Source organism: Rousettus aegyptiacus, unplaced genomic scaffold (genome assembly GCF_014176215.1).
Source record: "Rousettus aegyptiacus isolate mRouAeg1 unplaced genomic scaffold, mRouAeg1.p scaffold_m13_p_3, whole genome shotgun sequence".
Lineage (NCBI taxonomy): Eukaryota > Metazoa > Chordata > Mammalia > Chiroptera > Pteropodidae > Rousettus > Rousettus aegyptiacus.
In genome coordinates, this window is record NW_023416306.1 from 132,889,525 (window position 1) to 132,912,712 (window position 23,188).

At 33.1% G+C, this 23,188-nt stretch overlaps 1 protein-coding gene and 1 pseudogene across 10 annotated transcripts in view; one reads left to right on the top strand and one right to left on the bottom strand.

The window, feature by feature from the left end:
• DENND4A (DENN domain containing 4A) overlaps positions 1-23,188 on the bottom strand; it is a 105,355-nt gene that overhangs the window by 31,705 nt on the left and 50,462 nt on the right. For all 10 annotated transcript variants that reach the window (XM_036217910.1, XM_036217902.1, XM_036217901.1 and 7 more), the window contains exons 10-14: positions 21,734-21,878; positions 21,292-21,467; positions 17,880-17,980; positions 9,198-9,416; positions 7,685-7,830 (exon numbers count right to left, since the gene is read on the bottom strand). In XM_036217910.1, the coding sequence (XP_036073803.1) occupies positions 7,685-7,830; positions 9,198-9,416; positions 17,880-17,980; positions 21,292-21,467; positions 21,734-21,878 (787 nt within the window). The remainder of the gene's footprint in view (positions 1-7,684; positions 7,831-9,197; positions 9,417-17,879; positions 17,981-21,291; positions 21,468-21,733; positions 21,879-23,188) is intronic.
• LOC107508900 lies at positions 22,171-22,949 on the top strand (annotated as a pseudogene).

The following is a 23,188-nucleotide window of genomic DNA, read 5'->3' on the forward strand; positions in this document are numbered from 1 at the left end:
ATTAAGATACCGATCAGACATGGACTCTAATGAAACAACTGTGTTCTTTTATCATCATTAATCTTATGCCTAAGGAAACTCCAAGCCTCACTTGCCCAGAAAGAGTTCCAATGAGTTCTTTGTGCCTCACCCCAACCAAAGATCACACAAAGAAAACAAGTAACTTGAAAGAGAATAAAAGAAATATTAAAAGGTATTCAGAATGAGCAAAGGCAATGCAGGGAGAAAGAAATCCTTCAAAATAACTAAAACGAATAGGCCTACATCCATGAAACGACAAGATGCTATTTAAAAAAAAAAAAAAGCTTTCATTAACTAATGTTATCAAAAGAAAAAAAAGCAGTCAAACAATAAAAGGAGCATATGGAAATTACAAAAATGATAACAGAAATAAACAGTATTCTATAAAGGTTTAAAGATAAAATCTAATAAATCTCCCAAAAAGTAGATATGGGTGTCAGAAAATGAAATGAAAAAAGAAGAAAATTAAGAGGATCAGACTAAGAGAGCCAACAACCAAAAAATACACATTTCAGAAAAAAAGAACAGGTAAAATGAAGGGGAAAAAATTGAAGCAAGAAAAAAAAACACAAGAAAATTCCCCAGAATTTAAAGTGAGTCCACAGATTAAAAGGGCCATTAGGTATCCAATTCAGTAAAGAAAAGAAGGCCTACACCAGGCATCTCCTTATGAAGTTTTAGAACATCAAGGATCTTAAACAATTCCAGAGAAAAAAGAGATCAGGCACAAAAGATCAGAAATCAAGATGGTATTAGACTAGACATTATTCTCAATAACATTTGAAGCTAGAGGACAATGCAGTAATGTCCTCAAAATTTTACATCCAACCAAATTAGCAATCAAATATTAGAGGAGAATCAAGAAATATACAAGCAGGCAGGGGATCAAAAAATTTATCTCCCATGTACTCTTTCTCTGGAGCTACTGGACGATGTGTTCCACTGTAACAAGGAAATAAACCAAGAAAGAAGTTACTGAAGCCAGAAAGCAGGTGATCCAACTCCAGGGAGAGGTCAATATAATTCCCAAAATGATGGTCAAGGAAAATCCCAGGATGACAGACTAGAAAACAATCAGATCAGATTGGAACATAAAAATGGAATGCTCCAGCAAGTATTAAAAAAAAAGTCAAGTGGATAGATTACCTGATATGTTGGGAAAATTGAGAGATTTTAGATTTTTCACTTTTGTAGAAGAGTTCGGAGATGAATTAATAGTAGACACAAAGGAATATAGTAATTAACTTTAGAGAAAATAAAATCCATATGTGAAAGGAAGTTTAATTATAATATATATACGGTCTAGGTATAATTATATAGAAAGTGATAATAATATTACTATTGAACAACCATTTAACTAAAATATATGTTATAACTGTGTTGGGAGAATTGCACTGGTGGTGGTTAGATATGATATTAACAGATAATTTATAAAATAAGCAGTAATAAAAACAGTATTTGGAAATCTTAAAGCAAACGACTGAAGAAATAGCTAAAAGAGAAATTGGTTTTCTCTGGGGAATAGAAAGTAGGGGTGGAAGAGAATAGGACCTAGTCTTGTAAAATTATTTGACTTTCTAAACTATGTTATCTTTCAATGTGGTAAAAAGAGATTTTAAGAGATTTGGCAGCAATGTTAAAAATGCTTACAAAACCTGGTTATGTAAAAAATTAGGAAACTATATTACTATTGTGTAAAACACATTGAAAGTCAATGTAAAATGAATATTATTTAGGGCATTTGCCTTACCAAGTTTATTCTCCCTTTTATTTTCCACACTTCCTGTTACTTTAGTCATTTAAAAAAAGTGTTAAAAAATTAAACTTTCAATAAAAACAGAGGACACCTAAAACATTATTAGCAAACCTAAAAATATTGTTTAAACTATTAGAAACATGTCAGTGATAACACATAAGTGATAAATCATAGGTGTTCCTAGTAGGATATGGTATTCATGCATGACCCAAGAACAAATGAGAAGCTCCATATGCAAACATTTTTATACAGATAAGACAGGGTTAATCTAATTATAAGGGTAGCAATGATAATGAGATAGAAAAGACTGACCAGAATAAAAAGGTTAAAACAAATACCCAAGGTCACTAAAAAGGAAACTGGAAACTACTCTCTCCATGAGGGAATATTACAAGAGAACTATTTATCTATGAGCACAGAGCGAATTTTTAAATTTTTATTTATTTATTTAACAGCCGTTCCCACTGCAGACACGTAACTACTTTCCACTCTCCAGCCACTTTGTTCACACAAAAAATACCTGTGGACAAGGACAACTGCTCTAATTCTCAAATTCATTATTTTAAAGTCTATTAAAATGTTGTACTGTAGATTCAGTGCATTGGTAAAATACACTTCTCTTAACTTTCATACCAGTAAAATCTCATTCCAACAATATAAAAATAGCTATGCAATAATTCCTACATTTATCGGTTGGACACTTCTGTCATGTGGAATGCACAGTGACATCTGCTTCTATTTGAAGAAAAAAAAATCCAACACCCACAGGATAAAATAAAATGATTTTTATATTTTCTTCATATTTTTTCACATTAATATCCTCAGAAAACACAGAGGGATGCTTGAGAGACCAAGAAAAATCTTACTAGACTATCCGTTACACAAAACTGCCCTTAGTTAAGCTCCTTCTTATAAGAACAGATTGTAGGGATTTAAAATATAACCATATGAAGAACAAGAACACATGGTTCTTAAATTAGTCATACATGAAACTCAAATAATTCTCATACATTGTTTTTGTTATTCCTATTCAGAATTAACCAATCCAGCTTTGAAAAATCAGTCAAATGTTTTCTGTCTGGATATGCTAAAAACAAAAGAGAAATATGTCTAATTTCTGTTCAATCTTAGGTATTGACTGGCTTATGCAGTTAATGCATATCTAATATTATTTATTTTCCATAGCTAAAATGTCAGTGGTAAGAGGATCTGTTTACTTAAAAATTAAGCACAAAGTCACTCAACTGAGGAATAACCCCACACTAATGATTATTTTGAAAGTATTATTGATATTCAGAAGACATTGCAGATTATAAGTACTGACTTGCTGTGATGAGTGTACTTAAATTGTGGTATTAGAATATGAAAAGTAGTAACAGCACTGTATAATTTTTACTATTTCAGAGAGTTCTGCTTAATAGTACCAAGAATACAACTGACCTCTACTCTAACTATATATGAAGGTTATTAAGATAAATTCTAAATCTTGTGACATTTTATTTTCTCTAATAAAAGAGTTCTTTGAATTATAATAAAGCAAATATAAGTAACCATGTTTTAATTTTCAGTTTTGACTTTCTTAGTAGTCATTAAAATCTTTAAGTACAATATTAATCTATTTTATATAAGTGATCTTTTGTTGGATCTAACTTCAAATAGGTAAATAGCATTTTCGGAAAATAGTCTTCCTGGAAACAATGGTTATATATATTTATTGGAATTGTTTCTTTTTTTGAGGCAATTACTCCAATCATGTCCTGCAGTGACTCTTATCAAGAACAGGTGACCTACTTTCAGAAAATCCTCGACAAAATAATGCAGTAATTATCAGCAAAAAAAAAAAAAAATCCTTAGAACATGATGTCTTAGATACTTAGCAAAATTACAACTCTTGTATGCCTTACACTATTAATGAGTATTTTTTAAACCATGTGATACTGCAATATGAGTTCTTAGCTAAAACAAAATTGTGAACAAAATGCATAAAATGAGTGAGATATAAAAGGGAACGATACAAGATTTCTCTCTTCTACATTATTAATTGGATTCCTACAACTAATTCAGTGTTCCCTTATAAATAAATATATTGGCTAAAGCATGCTCTTAGCAAAATCCTGGTCACTAATTTGGACCTTTATGATTCAATTAGCTTGGCACAGGGAACAACTGTTACATAAGTGTATGCCACTATTCACAAGGGAAGCTCAGTAAGTACATATGATAATCAGTGGAAGCCCATAGCACCATATATGAAAAACATTTAAAGTGCAAAATGGTAGTCAGAAATATCATTTTTTATATACAAAACCCAACATAATTATTCCTGTAAAAGAGGATTTAGAGAAATTCTTTTTTAAAGCATACTTTTCTATTTATTCTTTTCTCTTAATATTTAACTTTATAGGCACTGAATAAGGCAAACCTAAAAATCTGATTAAAATATTGAAACCCAAGTTCTTGGTACTATGCTGTAAGGAAGACAAAACTGTCAAAGAGCTATGACATTACTTCTCAAAATAAATAGGCTTTCAAAGCTCTACATAGGCAGAGGCCAACTTATAAAAAGCCATGATTCTAAAAGTCCATTTGTAAATAGGTTATTTAAAATATAGAAAATAAACTCCCCCCCCTCCCCCCACAAAATCCTTTCTGGGGTGGTAGAATGTTCTATATTTGGAGTCAAGTTTACATGAAAATCTGTATTTGCCAAAACTTATCAAATTGTACACTTTGAAGGTACATTTATTGTTGGTATATTATATCTCAGTGATGCCCTAAAGGTGGTTAGAGTATCATTCTACCAAAAATAAATTTAATACATATTTCTAGCACAACGCTGTAGCCCTGCACCATTTGAACTACAGCTAATCACCATTTACATCAGTGTTTCTATCAGAAAATAAATTATGAGTTCTAAGAAGATAATGGCATATATCCATCTTTTCCCTATTCCTACGCATTTCAAGGATGTCAAGCACCTTAGTTTTTAATTCTCTATCAGCACGAGAAAGAGTATTTCTCTACATCAACCACCCCTCAAGTTTTCTAAATAGAAGGGTAGATGCCTACACAAGGCTCTGAACTTGTTCCTGCTCTTCATATGTATAAGTCATGCAAAAGTTGAACATTGTTGTGAGATGACAAAATCAAATGAACTACTAATCTATAAACCTGAATAAAAACCAGCAAAATATAAAAATAGTCATGTTTTCTATTTTTAGTTAATACTACTCTGAGCACTGTGAGACATGCAATTATAACGATTTCTTCTCACAATGCTTTTAAAAACATAGACAAGAAAACCAACATAGAAAGACTAAATGACTTGACTAAAGTCACAAGTATAATAAGAGCTGGGGTTAAAATTCTCCTGATTTGCAATGCAGTGCTTTTCCCACTACATACACCTTGCATAGTGAGAATCATTTCTCATTTTTATGAGACATATTTGGTACTTATTTATTAACTGCTAAGTGCCATTTTCATGTCAAATTAAGAACTGAGCCAATTTCTGAATGCTGTTATGCCGAAAAAAAAAATTGCTGATTTTCTTTCACAGTCACATAAATTTGAAAGTGGTGGACTTCTTTAAGTAAACTTACAAGTAAAAACTGTTGAGAAAAATATGTGACAAAGCTTTGCTTTCTTCCTTTTTTTTTTTTTTTTTTACTATCATGGTCATAAAATCATGACATTTATAAATGTACTTATGAATTTATAGAAAAGTTTCAAGTACGATAACTTTTCAAGTACATAATGCCTTTTCCTTTTAATCTTTTGAGAGTTAAGTTGCTGACTTTATGACCCATCACCTCCGAATAGTGTGTACTTCCTAGAAACAAGTACATTCTCCTATGTAACTACATGAATCTGAAAATTAACATATTATACTACTACTGCCTAATACTCAAACTCTTTCGAATTTTGTTAATTATCTTAATGTTATACCAAAAGCATCCTGTTCTGAACTATGCATTGTATTTGGTTATCAAATCTCTTTGGTTTCCTTTACTTTTGAACAGTTCCTCAATTTTTCCTTTATTTTCTTAGCCCTGACACTTTGTGGATTACAGAACAGGTATTTTGCAGATTGTTCCTTAATTTGAGTTGGTCTGATATTTTCTTGAGATTATACAGGTTATGTATCTTTGACAGGAATATCATAGAATTAATGTTGTATTCTCACTGGAGCCTAATCGAAGCATATGCTGTTGATTTGTCCTATTATTGATGATGTTCACTTTGATCACTGGATTAAAGTGGTGCCTGCAAGGCTTTCTGTTCCACAAAAAGTTACTCTTTCCTCTTTGTATTTAATATGTATTTTGTGTGGAGGTATCTTAAACCTATGCAAAACCCTGTTTCACATCAGACTTAATTGATATCTGTGTAGACTTTATAGTTTCCTATTTTATTCAATGGGTTATAATCTATTAATAATTTTTGATGTTCAAATTGTTCCAGATGTAGCCAGGGGGAGTCCTTTCAAATTGGCTTATGTTTCTGTGTATGTATGTGCTGTTTTTATAAAAACACGTCTCTATCATTCTTGGAGCAATTTCTAGTTTTCTAGCCTAAGCTACTTCAGGGATCATTTTGTACTTTCCTTGCTCTTGACTTGGGACCAATCATTTCTCCAAGGAGTCCTGCATTCCTTTTTGTGAAAAGTAGTGTTTAGGAGCCAAAATTTGTGCATTAGGTATACTCATTGTTATAGGGGGTAACAATACCAGCTCCTCTCAGGCCACAGAGCTAGGGAACATATATGTATTTATAAACATAGACACAAATACTTACACCTATACTTTCTTCTATACTTATTTATACATATTGAAAACCAATGATATCACACCAAACCTCCAATTCCATTCTAATACTACAAGGTTCATTCTGGTTTTCTCCTTTTCTCTATTTGTAAATCTCTTCTCTGACAGTGAGACACTTGCTTATCTTTAATATATTTATTTATTTGATCAATCCCCTCTCCCATGCATATGATTTCTTCACCCTAATTTGGCTTTGACAACTCCTTCCAGACCAATCCCTTGCCCCAACCAACCTGGAATCACCCCATTCAGATCAAGTTGATACCCCCTTGCTGTCTCTACTCAATGGGACACGTTCCCCACCATCTCTCAGAATGACAGTCCATGCTGTCCTCATCTCAACATGGATGCTTTTCTCATCTTGTTTAGGTTCTGACTCCCTGCAACAGTCTATGCCCCAGCATGGACACTCTCTTTATCTTGCTTGTCGTCTGATTCTCCATGTTAGGCTATTGCTTGTGTGGATGCTCTCACCTGGCTTGAGCTCTGACACCCCATGCTAGGCTGTTTCTCCTTCTTCACTCTATTTAGATTTTGATATCTCTCTCTGAGCCATTATTCCCCAACCTCTTCTCTCCAGCATGGATACCCACCTTGTTCTATCCCACCTAATGATATTAGGACAGAAGGAAAAGGGAAGGTTTCACACATGAATTTAAAATAGAATTAATTCACTTAATTTATGTTGCAAACTCACTTCCAAATTATGGAAATACTCATGTGAAATATTCATTATGCTCTATGCCTATATGTCTCAGCATGTGACAATGCATCTTAGACAAAAAGGAGAGATGAAAATTAAGAATGCTCAAGTTAGAGGTCCAGAGGCTTGAATGAAACTCCGATAGTCTGTAAGTGGGCAGGCAGGGTTATAGACCTGACTGCTAAAATAAAACTCATGGTTTAGTAAGATCCTACAAGGTATTCCTGAGAGGTTTTTATGTTCTATAATATCTAGTAGGCTACCAAACATAATTTAGACTTTGTTAAAAGCTAGTAAAAGTTATAAATAGAAACTATAATTTCTAACATTTATAACACACAAAATAAGTTAGGGCACTGTAGACATATTATTACTTACTTTATCTACACAATCATCAAAAAATGCCAGGCTTGCATCTTTATCACTGACAAAAGAACATTCTTCAATGAAGCGAATAAACATTTGTGTTTTGGTCATCATGTTATAGAATTTCTGATGTGACCGGTCCCGACTTCTTAAGAAAGCTGTTCAACATAAATTTATAATGTCAGAATATGTAACATTTTTAAAGAGTCATAGGATTTTTGAACCAGAAGGAACCTTATCAATCATGTTATCTATATCCCCTGACACCCCACCATTTTTCAGAAAAAAAAAAAAACTAAGACCTCTGAGAGGGAAAGTAACCTGACAAAGAGAGCAACAGGAAAGAAATTTTAATTCAGTCCTCATCCAGAATTGTCTCTGTCATCCCCTCATTACTTTGAAGATTAAACATAAACTAATAAATGTGAAAGCATTTTAAAAATTGCTATTTTTTTTCTCTTATGTGTTGCATGCTATGTGCATGTGGTGTATGCTCTCTTTCCATATCTATGTAGCTTTTTCAAAGCAGAAGTTATATCCCCTCTAGTATTTATTTATGTTTGTATTTTACTTACTGAAAAAGAGTAAAAAGTTTATTTTCTGATTTCACACTCTACCTTGCTCACTATGCTCAGTTATACAACACCTGGGTCTTCTTTTGGGACCATGAACTCAAACTCTTTCCAGCCTCAGGGACTTTGTATAAACTGTTCTCTCTGCCTAAAACACTCCTCTACTTTCCCTTTGTCTGGCTAATTTCTACTCCTCCTTCCAATCAAGGCTCCGATGTGAATTCCTCCGAGGGCTTCTGTGATGTAAAGTTGTGAACTGTAGTATTCAGTCATATTATTTTCAAATTGCTTAACTTCTTGACTATAAGCTCCATGGAAGAAGTGACCATGTCTCCCTTTCCTTTTTTTTTTCCTGTGATTATGTATCTTTTGCACACCACTATATATCCAATGCTTACCATTTGGAGGTACTCAATATGTGTTTATTAAATCAATTTCTATTTTAAATGTTAAATGCTACAAAGAAAGTAAATATTGACAGTGAAAATATTATGACACAAAATATATTCCAGGGCTTCCCAACCTTTTTACTTTGTGGCACAGACTGAAAATAATATTTATTAAGCATACTGAAGTAAAACAAATGAGACTGCTCAAGCCTGGAAGTGAGCATCCAGCAGATCCTCTGCATACTCAACACTGCCTGGCTGCCCTCAAAGCTAAGAGCATCAATATTGACACACCTGTGATACAATAAGTGCAGTAGTACATGCTTAGGAAGCTCTGTACTTTTAAAAGTGTTTCTTCTGCATATTTTCCCAATGGGATTACATTTAAGGTGCCTGAGAAATAACCAGTCCTATGGAAATGGATTACCAACAGAGTTGATATTCACATATTCTCAAAATTGGTATATATTTTGATAAATATGAGCTATTAAGCCAAAAAACAATTAAATCATCACAAGATTAAGCTCAATAATATGACAGCTGTAAAGCTATGCAATCACTCACCTTGTAGAGCAAAAAGAGAGCTTGCATCTGTGGCTGTCTCAGATGGGGCTTGTGTTATTGGTCTTAAGTATGATCTATAACCTTTCAAAATAGAGGCCATGAAATACAAAAATGCCTCTTGGATTTCCAAATCTATCATGTGCAATCTCTTTCCAGAATTAAAATCATAGTCATTCATTGCTAAGTCCATTAGTCCATCATCCCTTGGTCTCTGCTGCACTGTAAAGAAATAAAGTGTTAGTGCTTTCTCCAAACTGTCAAAACTAATATTCATAATGGTATCAATATAAATTTGTTGTATGTGTATGTCAAGTCATTATGCTGAACACCTTAAACTTATACAGTCCTGTATGTCAATTATATTTCAATAAAATTTAAAGCTAACTTAACTATTTGTTTATATAACTTCATAACAGTAAGTCCTAGCAAAGCTTACCATATCATTTTTCAGGCTCTGCTGAGTACACTTCATCCAAATCAAACATAAAATTATCCCTGTTTAGCTGACTACCATCAGAAAAAAAATGTTCATATTCCAAAAGAACTGTAAACAGGTTAATAAATGAAGATCATAACAAACACATCAACCAGACACAGGGTTATTAAATGCAACCAACAGTCCTTCCTTCCCTATTTTTTTTTTTTAATATAAGTGCCTATAGGAGGAATACTCAGGAATTAAAATGTGAAGGAAAAAAAAAAAAACCTCTTCCTCTTCTTGAACAATTCAGTGCTAAAGCTGTTACATAGCAAAAGAGTAACTTTACAGTAGAGAAGGCAGCTGGTAGATACCACCTTAACCAAGTGATCAAAGTGAACATCAATGATAATGGGACAAATTGACATAGTGCTCCATCTTATAAGGAATCAATGAGAGGAACTCAGTGTAACTTCTGCAGTGTTCTTGTCAAAGATGCATGATCTTTTTTTTTTTTTTTTTTTATCATGAGGACATTCAGACAAACCCACATCATGGACCATTCTACAATGGTAAGTGTCATCTTCAAAAGTGTCAAGAAAATAAAAGAATAGAGGAACTGTTTAAGAGAAAAGGAGACTAAAGAGACTTGAAACTAAACAAAACATCTGATTCAGAAATTTATTCTTTTACTATAAAGAACATTATTATAACTGGATAGCAGTAATGCTGAATGCTAATTTCCTAATTTTCATGGTTATGCAGTAGCGATGTAGCAGGATGCACTTGTTGGTAGGAAATACATTCCATTTGAAAATGATGGAGCATCTATTCTCAAAGGGTCAGGGGGAAAAAGTTTGTGATTGCTTCAAAAAATGTGAAATTTAATTAAAATACAAGGAACAATAAATCATTTAAGATAGGTGTTTGTTTGTTTGTTTGAGTTCTTATTATCTAAAAAAGCAGATTAGAGGAGATTGGATTAAACATGGCAGAATAAGAGGCGTTCCCAGATCTCTCCCCTTGAAATGACAATAAACTGAACATCTAAAACTCAATAAAAACACCCAAACTGCACACCTGCATGTCTGAGCATGGGATCTGCTGATAAGAGCTACCACGGGTGTCTGGCGGTAGACTGGGAGAAATAAAGAAGCTGCCTCTCACAGCCTATAGGAGGAGGGGGAGGGAAGAAAGAGAGGTGAGTTCCCTGAACAGCCCTGCCTCGGAGTGCTATGAGTTCCACGCAGCCAGTGGCAGTGCCTCTGGCCAGTGGCAGTGCCTCGTCATCAGGACACAAGGCAGAAAAGCAAGGACAGCAGAAAAACAATAGTTAACTGTTACCAGCCTCGGTTGCAAAACTGAGGTTGAGCCACAGCCCCCATCCCCCAACCTCGAGGGCCCCTCCCCTTCTACCCTGAGACCAATTACTGCAGAGCCCCTGGGGAATCTGAGCAAACTGTTGCTAACAATGACAGCAACTGAGACTGAAGGTAGTGAGCATGATTAAACATCTATAAGGGGAAAAAAAGACATTATTAAGACTTTATATAAAGCAGAGATCCAAGAGGCTCAGATGCCACCTACTAGAAAGCAAAAGAAAAACACCTTCTTTGCAACAGGCTAGGACCATTATATAATAAATCTTTCTGGAAAAAAAGAAAAAAAGCAGAACACACTTCCATTAATGGCCAGGAGGAAAAATAGTCCATTAAACACCATGAACAATCAACATGACCAGCCATCGCAGACAGGAGAAAAATTTCGAGAAAATAAGCTTAGAGACATAGAAAAATGCAACTTAAATGACAGAGAATTCGGGATGGTACTTCTGAAAAAACTCAATGAGATCCGAAACAAATCATACCAACAATTTTGGGAATTGAAAAAACTAGATGTGCAGAATGAATTCTTTTGCAAGGAGACTGAAACCCTCAAAAAGAACCGAATAGGCCTTCTGGAGATAAAGAACACACTGCAAGAGTTGAAAATGAAATAACAAGCTTGGGAAATAGAGCCAACCACATGAAGGAAAGGATCAGTGATATCAAAGACAGAAATCTAGAAATAAATTAGGAGGAAGAAGAGAGAAATCAAAGAATGAAAAATGATAAAAGAGAAATTCAAAAACTAGCTGATACCAGCAGGAGAGGAAACATAAGAATAATGGGACTTCTCAAAGGAGAAGAAAAGGAGCAGGGATTAGAAAGCATTTTCAAACAAATAGTGGACGAGAATTTCCCAAGTCTAAGGAATGAGCTGGAGCTTGGAATTCAAGATGTCAATAGAACACCCAGTTATTTCAACTGAAAAAAGGCCTTCACCAAGACACATTGTATTAAAATTATCAAAAGTCAATGACAAAGGCAGAATTCTCAGGGCAGTCAGGGGAAAGAAGGCAGTAATCTATAAATGAAACCCATTAGATTATTATCAGATTTCTTAGCACAAACCTTACAAGCCAGAAAGGAGTACAATCAAATATTCAAACTATTAAATGAAAGGAACTACCAGCCCAGAATAATGTATCCAGCTAAGCTCTCCTTTAGATATGAAGGAGAAATAAAAATCTTTCCGGACATACAAAAATTGAGGAAATTCTCCACTATGAGGCCTGCACTACAGGAAATACTGAAAGGGGTCAGCTCACCTAAAATAAAATGACAAAAAAAAAACAAAAAAACAAAAATCCACCAACATAATTAGGAGTAAGGTGACTAGCAGGCTGATAAACTCAGAGGAGTACAACCCTTACTAAGAACAGGGCGCTATAGGCTTAAAATAAAAAGAGATTTGCTATAGCAAGATAGTAATGAATGCTCAGCACATACAGGGACAAATGAGAAAATAATGACTGAAAACAGGAGGATTCGAAGATCCAAATTCACAAAGGGGAATGGAGATAAGGCATGTGCAGAAGAAAAGAGACGACTGTATATATACAACTATTCTTTACATATTGGTAATGGTAACCATACACCAAAGATTCACAACTGAAGTATTTAACATAAAACAAGAAGGACCAGAGGGAAAACCCACAAAAGTCAACCAAAATAAAGAAAACAGAAACACAAGGACAAGGAAGCATTGGAAACACCGAGCTACCAGAAAGCAAAAGATAAAATGGCTATAAGAAGACCTCATATTTCAATAATCACCCTAAATGTAACTGGACTGAACTCACCAATAAAAAGGCAGAGTTGCAGATTGGATCAAAAATCAAAACCCAACCATATGCTTCCTCCAGGAGACACATCTCAGTTCCAAAGACAAATATGACTCAAAGTGAAAGGGTGGAAAATGACATTTTAAGCAAATGGCATTCAGAGAAAAGTGAGAGTAACAGTACTAATATCGGACAAAATAGACTTCAAAATAAAAAAAGGTAAAGATACTCAGGGACACTTCATAATGATAAAAGGAATCATGCACCAAGAAGACATAACACTTATTAATATCTATGCTTCCAATCAGGGAGCCCCGAAATACATAAAACAATTACTAAGACTAAAACACTATCGTAGTAGGGGACCTAAATACCCCACTGTAAGATATGGATAGATCATCCAAATAGAAAATCAATATGAAAATAACATCCTTAAGTGATACATTAGATCAACTGGACATAATTGACATTTACAGAGCCTTTCATCCTCAAACAGCTGCTTATACATTCTTCTCTAGTGTACACGGAACATTCTCAAGGATTGAGCACATACTGGGATACAAAGATAGCCTCAACAAATATAAGAGGGTTGAAATCAAACCAACCATATTCTCTGATCATAATGCTTTGAAACTAGAGATCACCTGTAAAAAGAAAGCCAAAAGACCACAAATACATGGAGATAAACAACATACTATTGAAGAATAACTGGGTCAGAGAAGAAATAAAAAGAGAGATCAAGAAATGGGGAGCATGGCACAGAGAATGCAGTTAGCATTAATACACATATATAAAAAGAAATACATAGAAATGAATGATAATGGTAGTACAGCATATCAAAACTTCTGGGACACGGCAAAAGTGGTAATAAGAGGAAAGTTCATATCATTACGAGCCTACCTCCAAAAACAAGAACGAGCCCAAATAAACAGCCTAATGCTTCATCTTAAAAAACCAGAACAGGCAGAACGAATGAGAGCTAAAGTCAACAGAAGGAAAGAAATAATCAAAATTAGAGCCAAAATAAATGAAATTGAAAACAAACAAACAAACAAAAAAAACAATAGAAAAAATAAATGCAACAAAGAGCTGGTTCTTTGAAAAGGTTAATAATATATAATATGACAAACCCCTGGCTAGACTCACTAAGTAAAAAGAAAAAGGACACAAATAAGCAAAATCAGGGATGAAAGAGGGGAAATTACAACAGACACTGCAGAAATACAAAGGATCATACAAGAATACTATGAAAAAGTATATAACACGACATTTAATAACCTGAAGAAATGAACTAGCACTTAGAAAAATACAACCTTCCTAGAATGAGTCAAGATGAATAGGAAAATCTAAATAGACTGGTCAGCAGTATGGAAATCGAAACAATCATCAAAAACCTACCAAAAAGTAAAAGTCCAGGACCAGATGGCTTCACTAGTGAATTCTACCAAACATTCAAAGAAGATTTAATATCTATTCTCCTCAAACTCTTCCAAAAAATTGAAGAGCAGGCCATACTTCTCAATTCATTTTATGAGGCCAACATCACCCTGATACCAAAACTTGGTAAAGGTAGCACAAAAAAAGAGAACTACAGACAAATATCTCTCATGAACACAGATGCAAAAATCCTAAATAAGATATTAGCAAACCGAATACAGCAACATATTAAAAGGGTTATAAACCACGATCAAGTGGGCTTCATCCCAGGGACACAGGGATGGTTCAATATATGCAAATTGATTAATGTGATACATCACATAAACAAATTTAAAAAAATAAGAATCATATGATCATATTGATAGATGCAGAAAAAGCCTTCGACAAGATAAAGCACCCATTTATGATTTTGTCATCAACTTAACGAAATCAGTATAGAAGGAAAAGACCTTAATATAATAAAGGCCATATATGACAAGCCCTCAGCCAACATTATTCTTAATGGTGAAAAACTAAAAATCTTCCCTCTAAGATCAGGAACAAGGCAAGTCCGTCCACTATCACCACTGTTATTTAATATAAATTAGAGGTCCTAGTGAGTGCAATCAGGCAAGAGAAAGATATAAAAGGCATCCAAATAGGAAACAAAGAAGTCAAATTGTCACCATTTGCTGATGACATGATTCTCTATATAGAAAACCCTAAAGACTCCACAAGAACACTACTAGAAACAATAAGCAAATACAGTAAAGTCTCTGGATACAAAATAAATGTTCAAAAATCCATAGCATTCCTATTCTCTAACAATGAAGCATCAGAAAAAGAAGTGGAAAAAATGATTCCTTTCACAATTGCAGCAAAAAGCATAAAACGCCTAGGAATAAATCTAACAAAACATGTGAAGAACCTATACAATGAAAACTAAAAGACTCTATTAAAGGAAATTGAAGAAGATACAAAGAAATGGAAAGAATCAACACAGTTAAAATGAACTTATTACCTAAAGCATTATACAGATTTAATGCAATCCTCGTCAAAATCCCATCAACATTTTTTAAAGAAATAGAACAAGAAAATCAGATTTGTATTGAAGCACAAAGGACCCTGAATTGCCAAAGCTATCCTGAGAAAAAAGAATGAGGCTAGAGGCATCACTCTGCCCAATTTCAAATTATATTATAAAGCAACAGTAATCAAAATGGCATGGTATTGGCAGAAAAATAGACACAAGGACCAGTGGAACAGAATTGAGAGTCCAGAAATAAACCCACATTTATATGGGCAAATAATTTTTGACAAAAAAAAGCCAAAAATATACAGTGGAGAAAGGAATGCCTCTTCAATAAGTGGTGCTGGGAAAACTGGAAAGCCACCTGCAGAAGAGTGAAACTAGACTACTGTCTATCACCACACACCATAATTAACTCAAAATGGATTAAGGAACTGAATATAAGACCTGAAAAAATAAAATGCATAGAAGAAAACATAGGAACTAAACTCAAGGTCCTTGAACTTAGAGAGAATTTTATGAATTTGACCTCAAAGGCAAGGAAATAAATGAATGGGACTACATCAAACTAAAAGCTTCTGCTAAACAAAAGAAACCATCAACGAGGTAAAGAGATAACCATCTGAATGGGAAAATATATTTGCAAGTAACACCTCCAATAAGGGCCTAATATCCAAAATATACAAAGAACTCATATGACTTAAAAACAACAAAAAAACAAACGACCCATTCAAAAAATGGGCAGAGGACCTGAACAGACACTTCTCCCTAGAAGACATACAGATGGCCAACAAAGATATGAAAAGATCCTCAACATCGCTAGCTATTGGGGAAATACAAATCAAAACCACTATGAGATACCATCTCACACTTGGTAAGAATGGCTATAATCAACAGGACATCTTATCAACAAATGTTGGAGAAGATGTGGAGAAATAGGAACCCTCATACACTGCTGGTGGGACTGCAAATTGGTACAGCCACTATGGAAAACAGTATGGAGGTTCCTCAAAAAACTAAGAATTGATTTACTATATGATCCAGCAATCCCTCTACTGGGTATTTACTCCAAAGTCTTGAAAACTCAAATTCGAAAGATATCTGAACACCGATGTTCGTAGCAGCATCATTCATGGTGGCCAGGACATGGAAGCAACTGAAGTATTCTACAATAGAGGATTGACTAAAGAAGCTGTGGTACATATATACAACGGAATATTACTCACTCATAAAAAGAGATGAAATACTGCCATTTGCAACAACATGGATGGACCTTGAAACAATCATACTAAGCGAAATAAACCAGACAGAAAAGGTTGAAAATCACATGATATCACATATATGGGATATAAACCTAAAAGCAACAAATGAACAGGACAAACAAACAGAGATTCATGGACATGGACAATGGACTAGTGGTTACCAGAGGAGAGGGAGGAGGGGGAAGGAGGAAAAATAAATAAAAGGCTAAATAAATAAATAAATATATAAATAAATAAATAGTTTAAGAAAAAGGATATCAGAAAGAATGCAAACATTTGAACAGAATGTCTAGGTTTTAATAATTAGCTTCATCCTTGTGAATTGCATGATCTCTGAGAAGGTACTTCTTTCAACTTTATTATCCTCATAGTTGCAAAGACAATATTACTACAAAAGCTGCTGGACTTTTCTGTTATTCAAAAGAACTGCATGCACTTTAAGAAAGTAATTAACATGGTAGATAAAATTAAATTCCATCGAATTTGTTCCATAAGACAAAATTTTATTCTATATAATGCCATTTTTCTCATACCCCAATATTGATAAGCCACTTCTGAATTATCTACCTGTGAGGTTTACTTTGTAAACAGTCTACCATGTCTGTTTCCAAGTATACTAATAGGCACCTTCAACTCTCAAGCATGTAGACCACCTCCTATGTTTATATTTCATCACCAAATATATAAATGAGAACCTCGAATACTGCAACACCATTACTGACCATTTTTCATACAATAAGTATTAAATTTGAAACCTGAATGAACCGTTGTTATAAAATACCAAGAGGATTATATAAACAAAGATTTAATTCTTCTTATTAGTAATTCTGGATCACAGTCAAGATATTCTTATACAAGCTTTTTACTGAAATATTCCATATCCTAATCAATTTTCATTTTGATTAATTTCCTAATGCTTTCAGTAAGCTTCTATTTTCAAATATTTGAAAATAAGATCCACTGAGGATGGAAAGCATATGACCTAGCTTTCACCCCACTGAAAATCGGCACTTTCTAATGTAACTGAAACCATCTGTATTATGTTTACAAAAATAATTTTTTCTATTCTATGTATGAAGAAAATATACAAGTGAAAATGCTTATTTTTTTTCTATGGTATTTCAGCAGTGGTAAAATTAAAGAAAACAACCACCTTAACTCTTCTTTAATTTTATTATTCTACAATGGTTCCATGAAAATGTGATAGATATCAAAAATAAATTTTATAAATCTCCCATTAAGTTTTCAACAAATTTTGCAATAATGCTCATTCACCTTTCAGATTATAAAAACACGTTCCTCTAGATAAACAGTATCCTTTTATAAGAAAAGCAAATTGGAGTCCTTTTCTCAGATTAAATTACTTCCTTTAATTAAGTTAGACACTTACATTTTGCCAGTTGCTGGTGCAAATTATTCAATGTGTTCATTAGATTTTTACATGGTTTCTTTGGAAGTATCTTCCAGGCTACATTTTTCTTGTCACCAGTTCTGAGATTAAATAACAAAAAGAATATATTTGTTAGATGGATTTTTTTTGGGGGGGGGTAGGGGGAGTATATACTTGTTATATATAAAAAGGGAAGAGAGAAAGCACATTGAACAAAAAATAAAACACAAAATATTCCAGTTAAAAGGAGAAAAACACTACTTGGGTAAATTAGAATGTTGACTATTTTAAAATTGATTTAAATGAGGGTGGAACCTTGGATGAAATATAGTTCAAAAATCTGAAGTTATGTTGGTACTGATTCATTGCATTGTAATCATACTAATCATTACAAAACTTAATGTGGTGGTCATTACTCAAACCCCATTTAAGAGTCTTTAGATACTAAAATATTGTGAAAATCCTCCTCTGTGATTTTTCTTATAAATTCCATGATAAAGCATTGCAGAAAACTTTCAATGAACTTATGATCCCTAAAGCCTATCAAAATGCTTTGGTATATTTAAATATCTAGATTTTTAGTTTCCTAAAATTATAAGTAAAATTTATTTTTGTTTCTTTCAGAAAAGAAATAATCTATAATATTAAACTAGTTGAATAAAGTATGACATTCCAAAAATACTTTTATTACTATAAAAGAGGAGTGTTATTTTTGTTTCTACGACAAACTCCTATAATCTCTTTTATTATAACTATTATGACACGGATGCTCTTTAAACTATATATGGGGTAGGAGAAAAAAAGAGCATGGTGATATGACAAGACTCAACTATAGCTTTTTTTTATTGCATTCTTTATTTACTAAATCTTTTATTCTATTTCAAAAACAATGAATACTCATTTTAGAAAACTTGGAAAATGTAGAGAAAAAGCAAAAGTAAATCACTCATGTTCTAACCACCAAAGACAACATAGCACAGGTGTGTAGTGGAACTTGTTGAACTATTTTTTTAATGTTCCCTGAACTTCCCACAGAACAAAAAGGGCAAATACCACTCTGAAAAGTAAACAAAGAAAAAAAGAGTGGATGGGAAAGCTTAAGCTGACAAAGAACAACTGTCTTGGAATATCTCCTATCTTTCCACAAATGAGAATAAAAATACAGATAGGGCAGGGTCAAATTACAGATGTCCTGCTGCAAAGGTTTTATTTCATTTATAATGTGACCAGAAGAATGGAATCCTGAATTACAGCGAGAACACAACATAGAAACACTATTTACATTATTTTCTTGGAAAACCTTTGCAACACGGCACTCCCAACTGCATCTTATCATTCATTGTGTGCATGCCTGCCTTACCAAACTAGATTATGAGCAATTTAAAAAGAGTGTACTTAGTTTGCCTTTTTATTCTCAGTGCCTAGCAAAAAAAAAAAAGCGGACTTAAGATATGTCTGCAACATAAATGAATGAATGAAAAATACCTTGATATCATTTCACTACATCTAATTTTTGCTATTTATTCAAGTAATTTCTTTCTCTTGTCCTTGACATCTTCACTCTAAAACTTGGCTGAGTAGGACAGTTTTATTTAGTACCTCAGTTTGTATCTATGATAGCCTTCTGAATTTTCATTCATGGTAACTTTATTTACAAAATTACTATTATATAAATAGCTAATAATGAGTGGCAGATGTATTCATTTTAGAGTCAGTCAGTGATGATTTCAAAATCCAGTTCTAGCAATATAAGCTATGTGCCTTTTGATAAATTACTTAAAAATCTAAGCTTTGGTTTCTTTATGTCAGAAGGGTCAGTAAAACTACCTCACAAAATACAGAGTAATATGCAATAACTTAAGCTATGCATACAGCTCTATGCCTAACACACATCGGATATTAATATTCCTTCAGAAATTTCTTGATATTCATTATATACTCTGTATTACATGTACCTAAGAGTCAGAGAGGGAAAAGGAACCCCAAAATTCCATACTCATGATTTGTTTTTCTTTCAAATTTCAGGTTGAGGCTCCAGAAATTTTGGATGAAGGAAAGTAGAGGATTTTAGTTCACTAGTTTATTCCTCCCATAGGTTTGTAAGGATGATAATATCAAGAAGGAAGACTACTACTGATAATGTAACTATGCATGTTTCTTTGATGCTTTACCTCATTAGTGATCAAAACAGTAAGATAAAATAAGAAAAAATTCTTCTAACAAATTAAGGAAACATATAAAAAGAGAGAAAAAGAAATTTATTATTATAATAAACACAGTATATACTCATTAACCACCCTTAATTTCAGTTTTTAAAAACAATGTCGTGTAACATTAACAACTGGCAAAGAAAAGAGATACTACTTTAATATTTAAAGAATTAAATGTTCCTAGTAAAGAATCTTCGATTCTATTGATCCCATATATAAAACGGCTTTTATGCACAAAGTACATCCCACATTACTTCGGTTAGGCTTTCTCTGAAAGCTTTTTGACAGCATATATACTTTATAACAAAAGTTTTTTTTTTACTAAACTTTTCTGATGATTTAGGTACTTGAGGTTTTGACATATGACAAGACCAGAATTAATATAAGGTTTCAGAATTAAATCTAAAGGCTTTAATATAACACATGCTTTTAAAAATTAAGAAAAACCTATTTCACATATACATATTTAAGTTGTAAAAGGCATACTAGCTTTTGGGCTTTATTGATAGACTAACTTGTCATTATTTTAAGTATGTCCTGTGGATTCTAATGTGGTCGCTGCATCAACTTCTTCTTCCCTGAATAGCATAACTATGATTAAAATGCAAATAAGGGACACAAGAGAAACACTGAATTATGAAAAATCTATAAAAGGTATCGCTCCAGTAGCTACAACTGAAATATTATTCCAATAAAAAGAGGGAAACTTATAAGATCCTTAAACTCCTAAAGTATAAAATTGATAAAATTATGTATAATTTAAAAGTTATTTAAAAATTTAAAAACATTAATTTTGCTATGAAGTATTAGCATTCTAATCGTTTACAAGATTAGAAATAGGATTGAAATATTAATCAGGAAACAGTATTTTAATGCAATTTGTGATTCCACCCATGCTCATTTGATTAAAGAGAAATAAACTTTTCTATTTCTAACCTCAATTTTTCTTCTGCTAAATTTCTAAGTAAGCATAAGATTATAAAGCTTCTTAAATATTTAAAGATCTTTCCAACAAAACCTCATCTAATACTCTAAATCTATCCTCTCAAAGTAAGAGCTGATTCAAAGATGGTCATAACCCCAAATTCAAAAACAATATAGTTTACAAGAAATTCTAACGATTATTGAAAAAATACACAATTACACGCATATATTATGAAGTTGTAAACTATTGGGTTTAGGAACACTGAAATGTTACTTACTGAGAAATGGTGTTGGTATCTAGGTCAACACAAGTAACATCTGGTGGAGGATCATAGAGATCAAAGTATCTTGAATCAATTCCTACTATGAATGGACATGGTGCACTCAAGACATCTGCTAAAGCCAGTGGGCAGAGAGGAACATATGGGCATGGCCAGTGGAAAGGGAAAATCATCTTGGATAAACAAAAAATAGAATATTTAGCTGTTTGATAGTGAAGCATAATTTATCAGCACATAAAAAAACCTGTCTTTTAAATATTCATACTAAAAGTCTAATGCTTGATAACAAATTAATTATAACTAGTGTTAACGGTCAGAAAAATAAAATTGTTTTTTGCAACATATAAATTCATTACTCTATGAATTTTAGTTACACATTAAAATAGCCTTAAATTAGGTTTAAAACAATTGATTGCCAATAAGAAACTGTGATACTCACAGAAACTAATGCTTCTGTCACACTAGTAAGCACAGAAGGCCGTAAGGAATGGATGAGAATCTTATGTTCTGTTACTGCAAACACCAGTAGTGTCACAGCATTTTCGGGACCTAAATTCTGAAGTAGTGTTGAAAACTTGCCACCACTGTCAATCCAAACAAAAACATATAATTAAAAAAAAAAAAAAAAAAAGAAAGAAATATCCAAACACCTCATTATTCAAAATAATGGAAGAAAAGTTCATCAGGGTAGGATTTGTATTATGTATACAACTTAGAAACATGCTTACTACCGTTATGTAGGGAAAACACTATATCGGAAACATACTATGAAATCAATGAAGTTTTATAAGGTTTCAAAATCATTCAATTCTTCTGCATTGGATTCAAATGGAAAATAAAAAGTCATCTGCTTCCCCTTTTGGCTGAGTAAGCACCATGGTGGTTGGAAAGAACAAGTGCCTTGTGAAAGGTTTGGGTAAAAAGGGAGCCAAGAAGAGAGTTGTTGACTCATTTTCTAAGAAAAACTGGTAAGATGTGAAAGCAACAACTATGTTCAATATAAGAAATATTGGGAAAACACTAGTCAGGAGAACTCAAGGAACCAAAATCCCATCTGGTGGTCTCAAGGGTTATGTTTTTGAAGTGAGCTTAGATGATCTGCAAAATGAAGACGCTGCATTTAGAAAATTTAAGCTAATTACTGAGAATGTTCAGGAAAAAACTGTCTGACTAATTTCCATAGCATGGATCTTACCCATGACAAAATGTGCTCCATGGTCAAAAAATGGCAGACCGTGACTGAAGCTCATGTTCATGTCAACACTATTGATGGTTATTTGCTTCATTTATTCTGTATTGGTTTTACTAAAAATCATAACAATTAGAGGATCTCTTATGCTCATCATCAACAGGTCCACCAAATCTGAAGATGATGGAAATCATGACCTGAGAAGTGCAGACAAATAGTTTGAAAGAAGTGGTCAATAAACTGACTCCAGACAGCACTGGAAAAGACCTAGAAAAGGCTTGCCAATCTCTTTATCTGTTCCTTGATGTCTGTTAGAAAAGTCAAAATGGTGAAGAAGCTCAAGTTTAATTGGGAAAACTAACAAAGCTTCATGGTCAAAGTAGCAGTTCTAATGCTTGATAATGACACAAGTGCTAAAGTTGAATAGGCTGGTGGATATGAACCCCAAGTCCAAGAATCTGCTTAATTCAGACTTTTCATGGTGACAAATTAAACTTATTTGTGATATTAAAAAGTCACCTGCTTTGTTTTACATAAAACAACCTATGATACATAATGTCCAAGTAAAGAAAATCTTTTAGTAGAAGTTTTTTATTTTTTTTAATATGGCTCATCTTCCACTGTAATTATCTGAAAAACTATGTAACTTTTAGGCCCACCTTAAGGTAAATACACATATTTAAATTTAGATTTATAAATAGATTA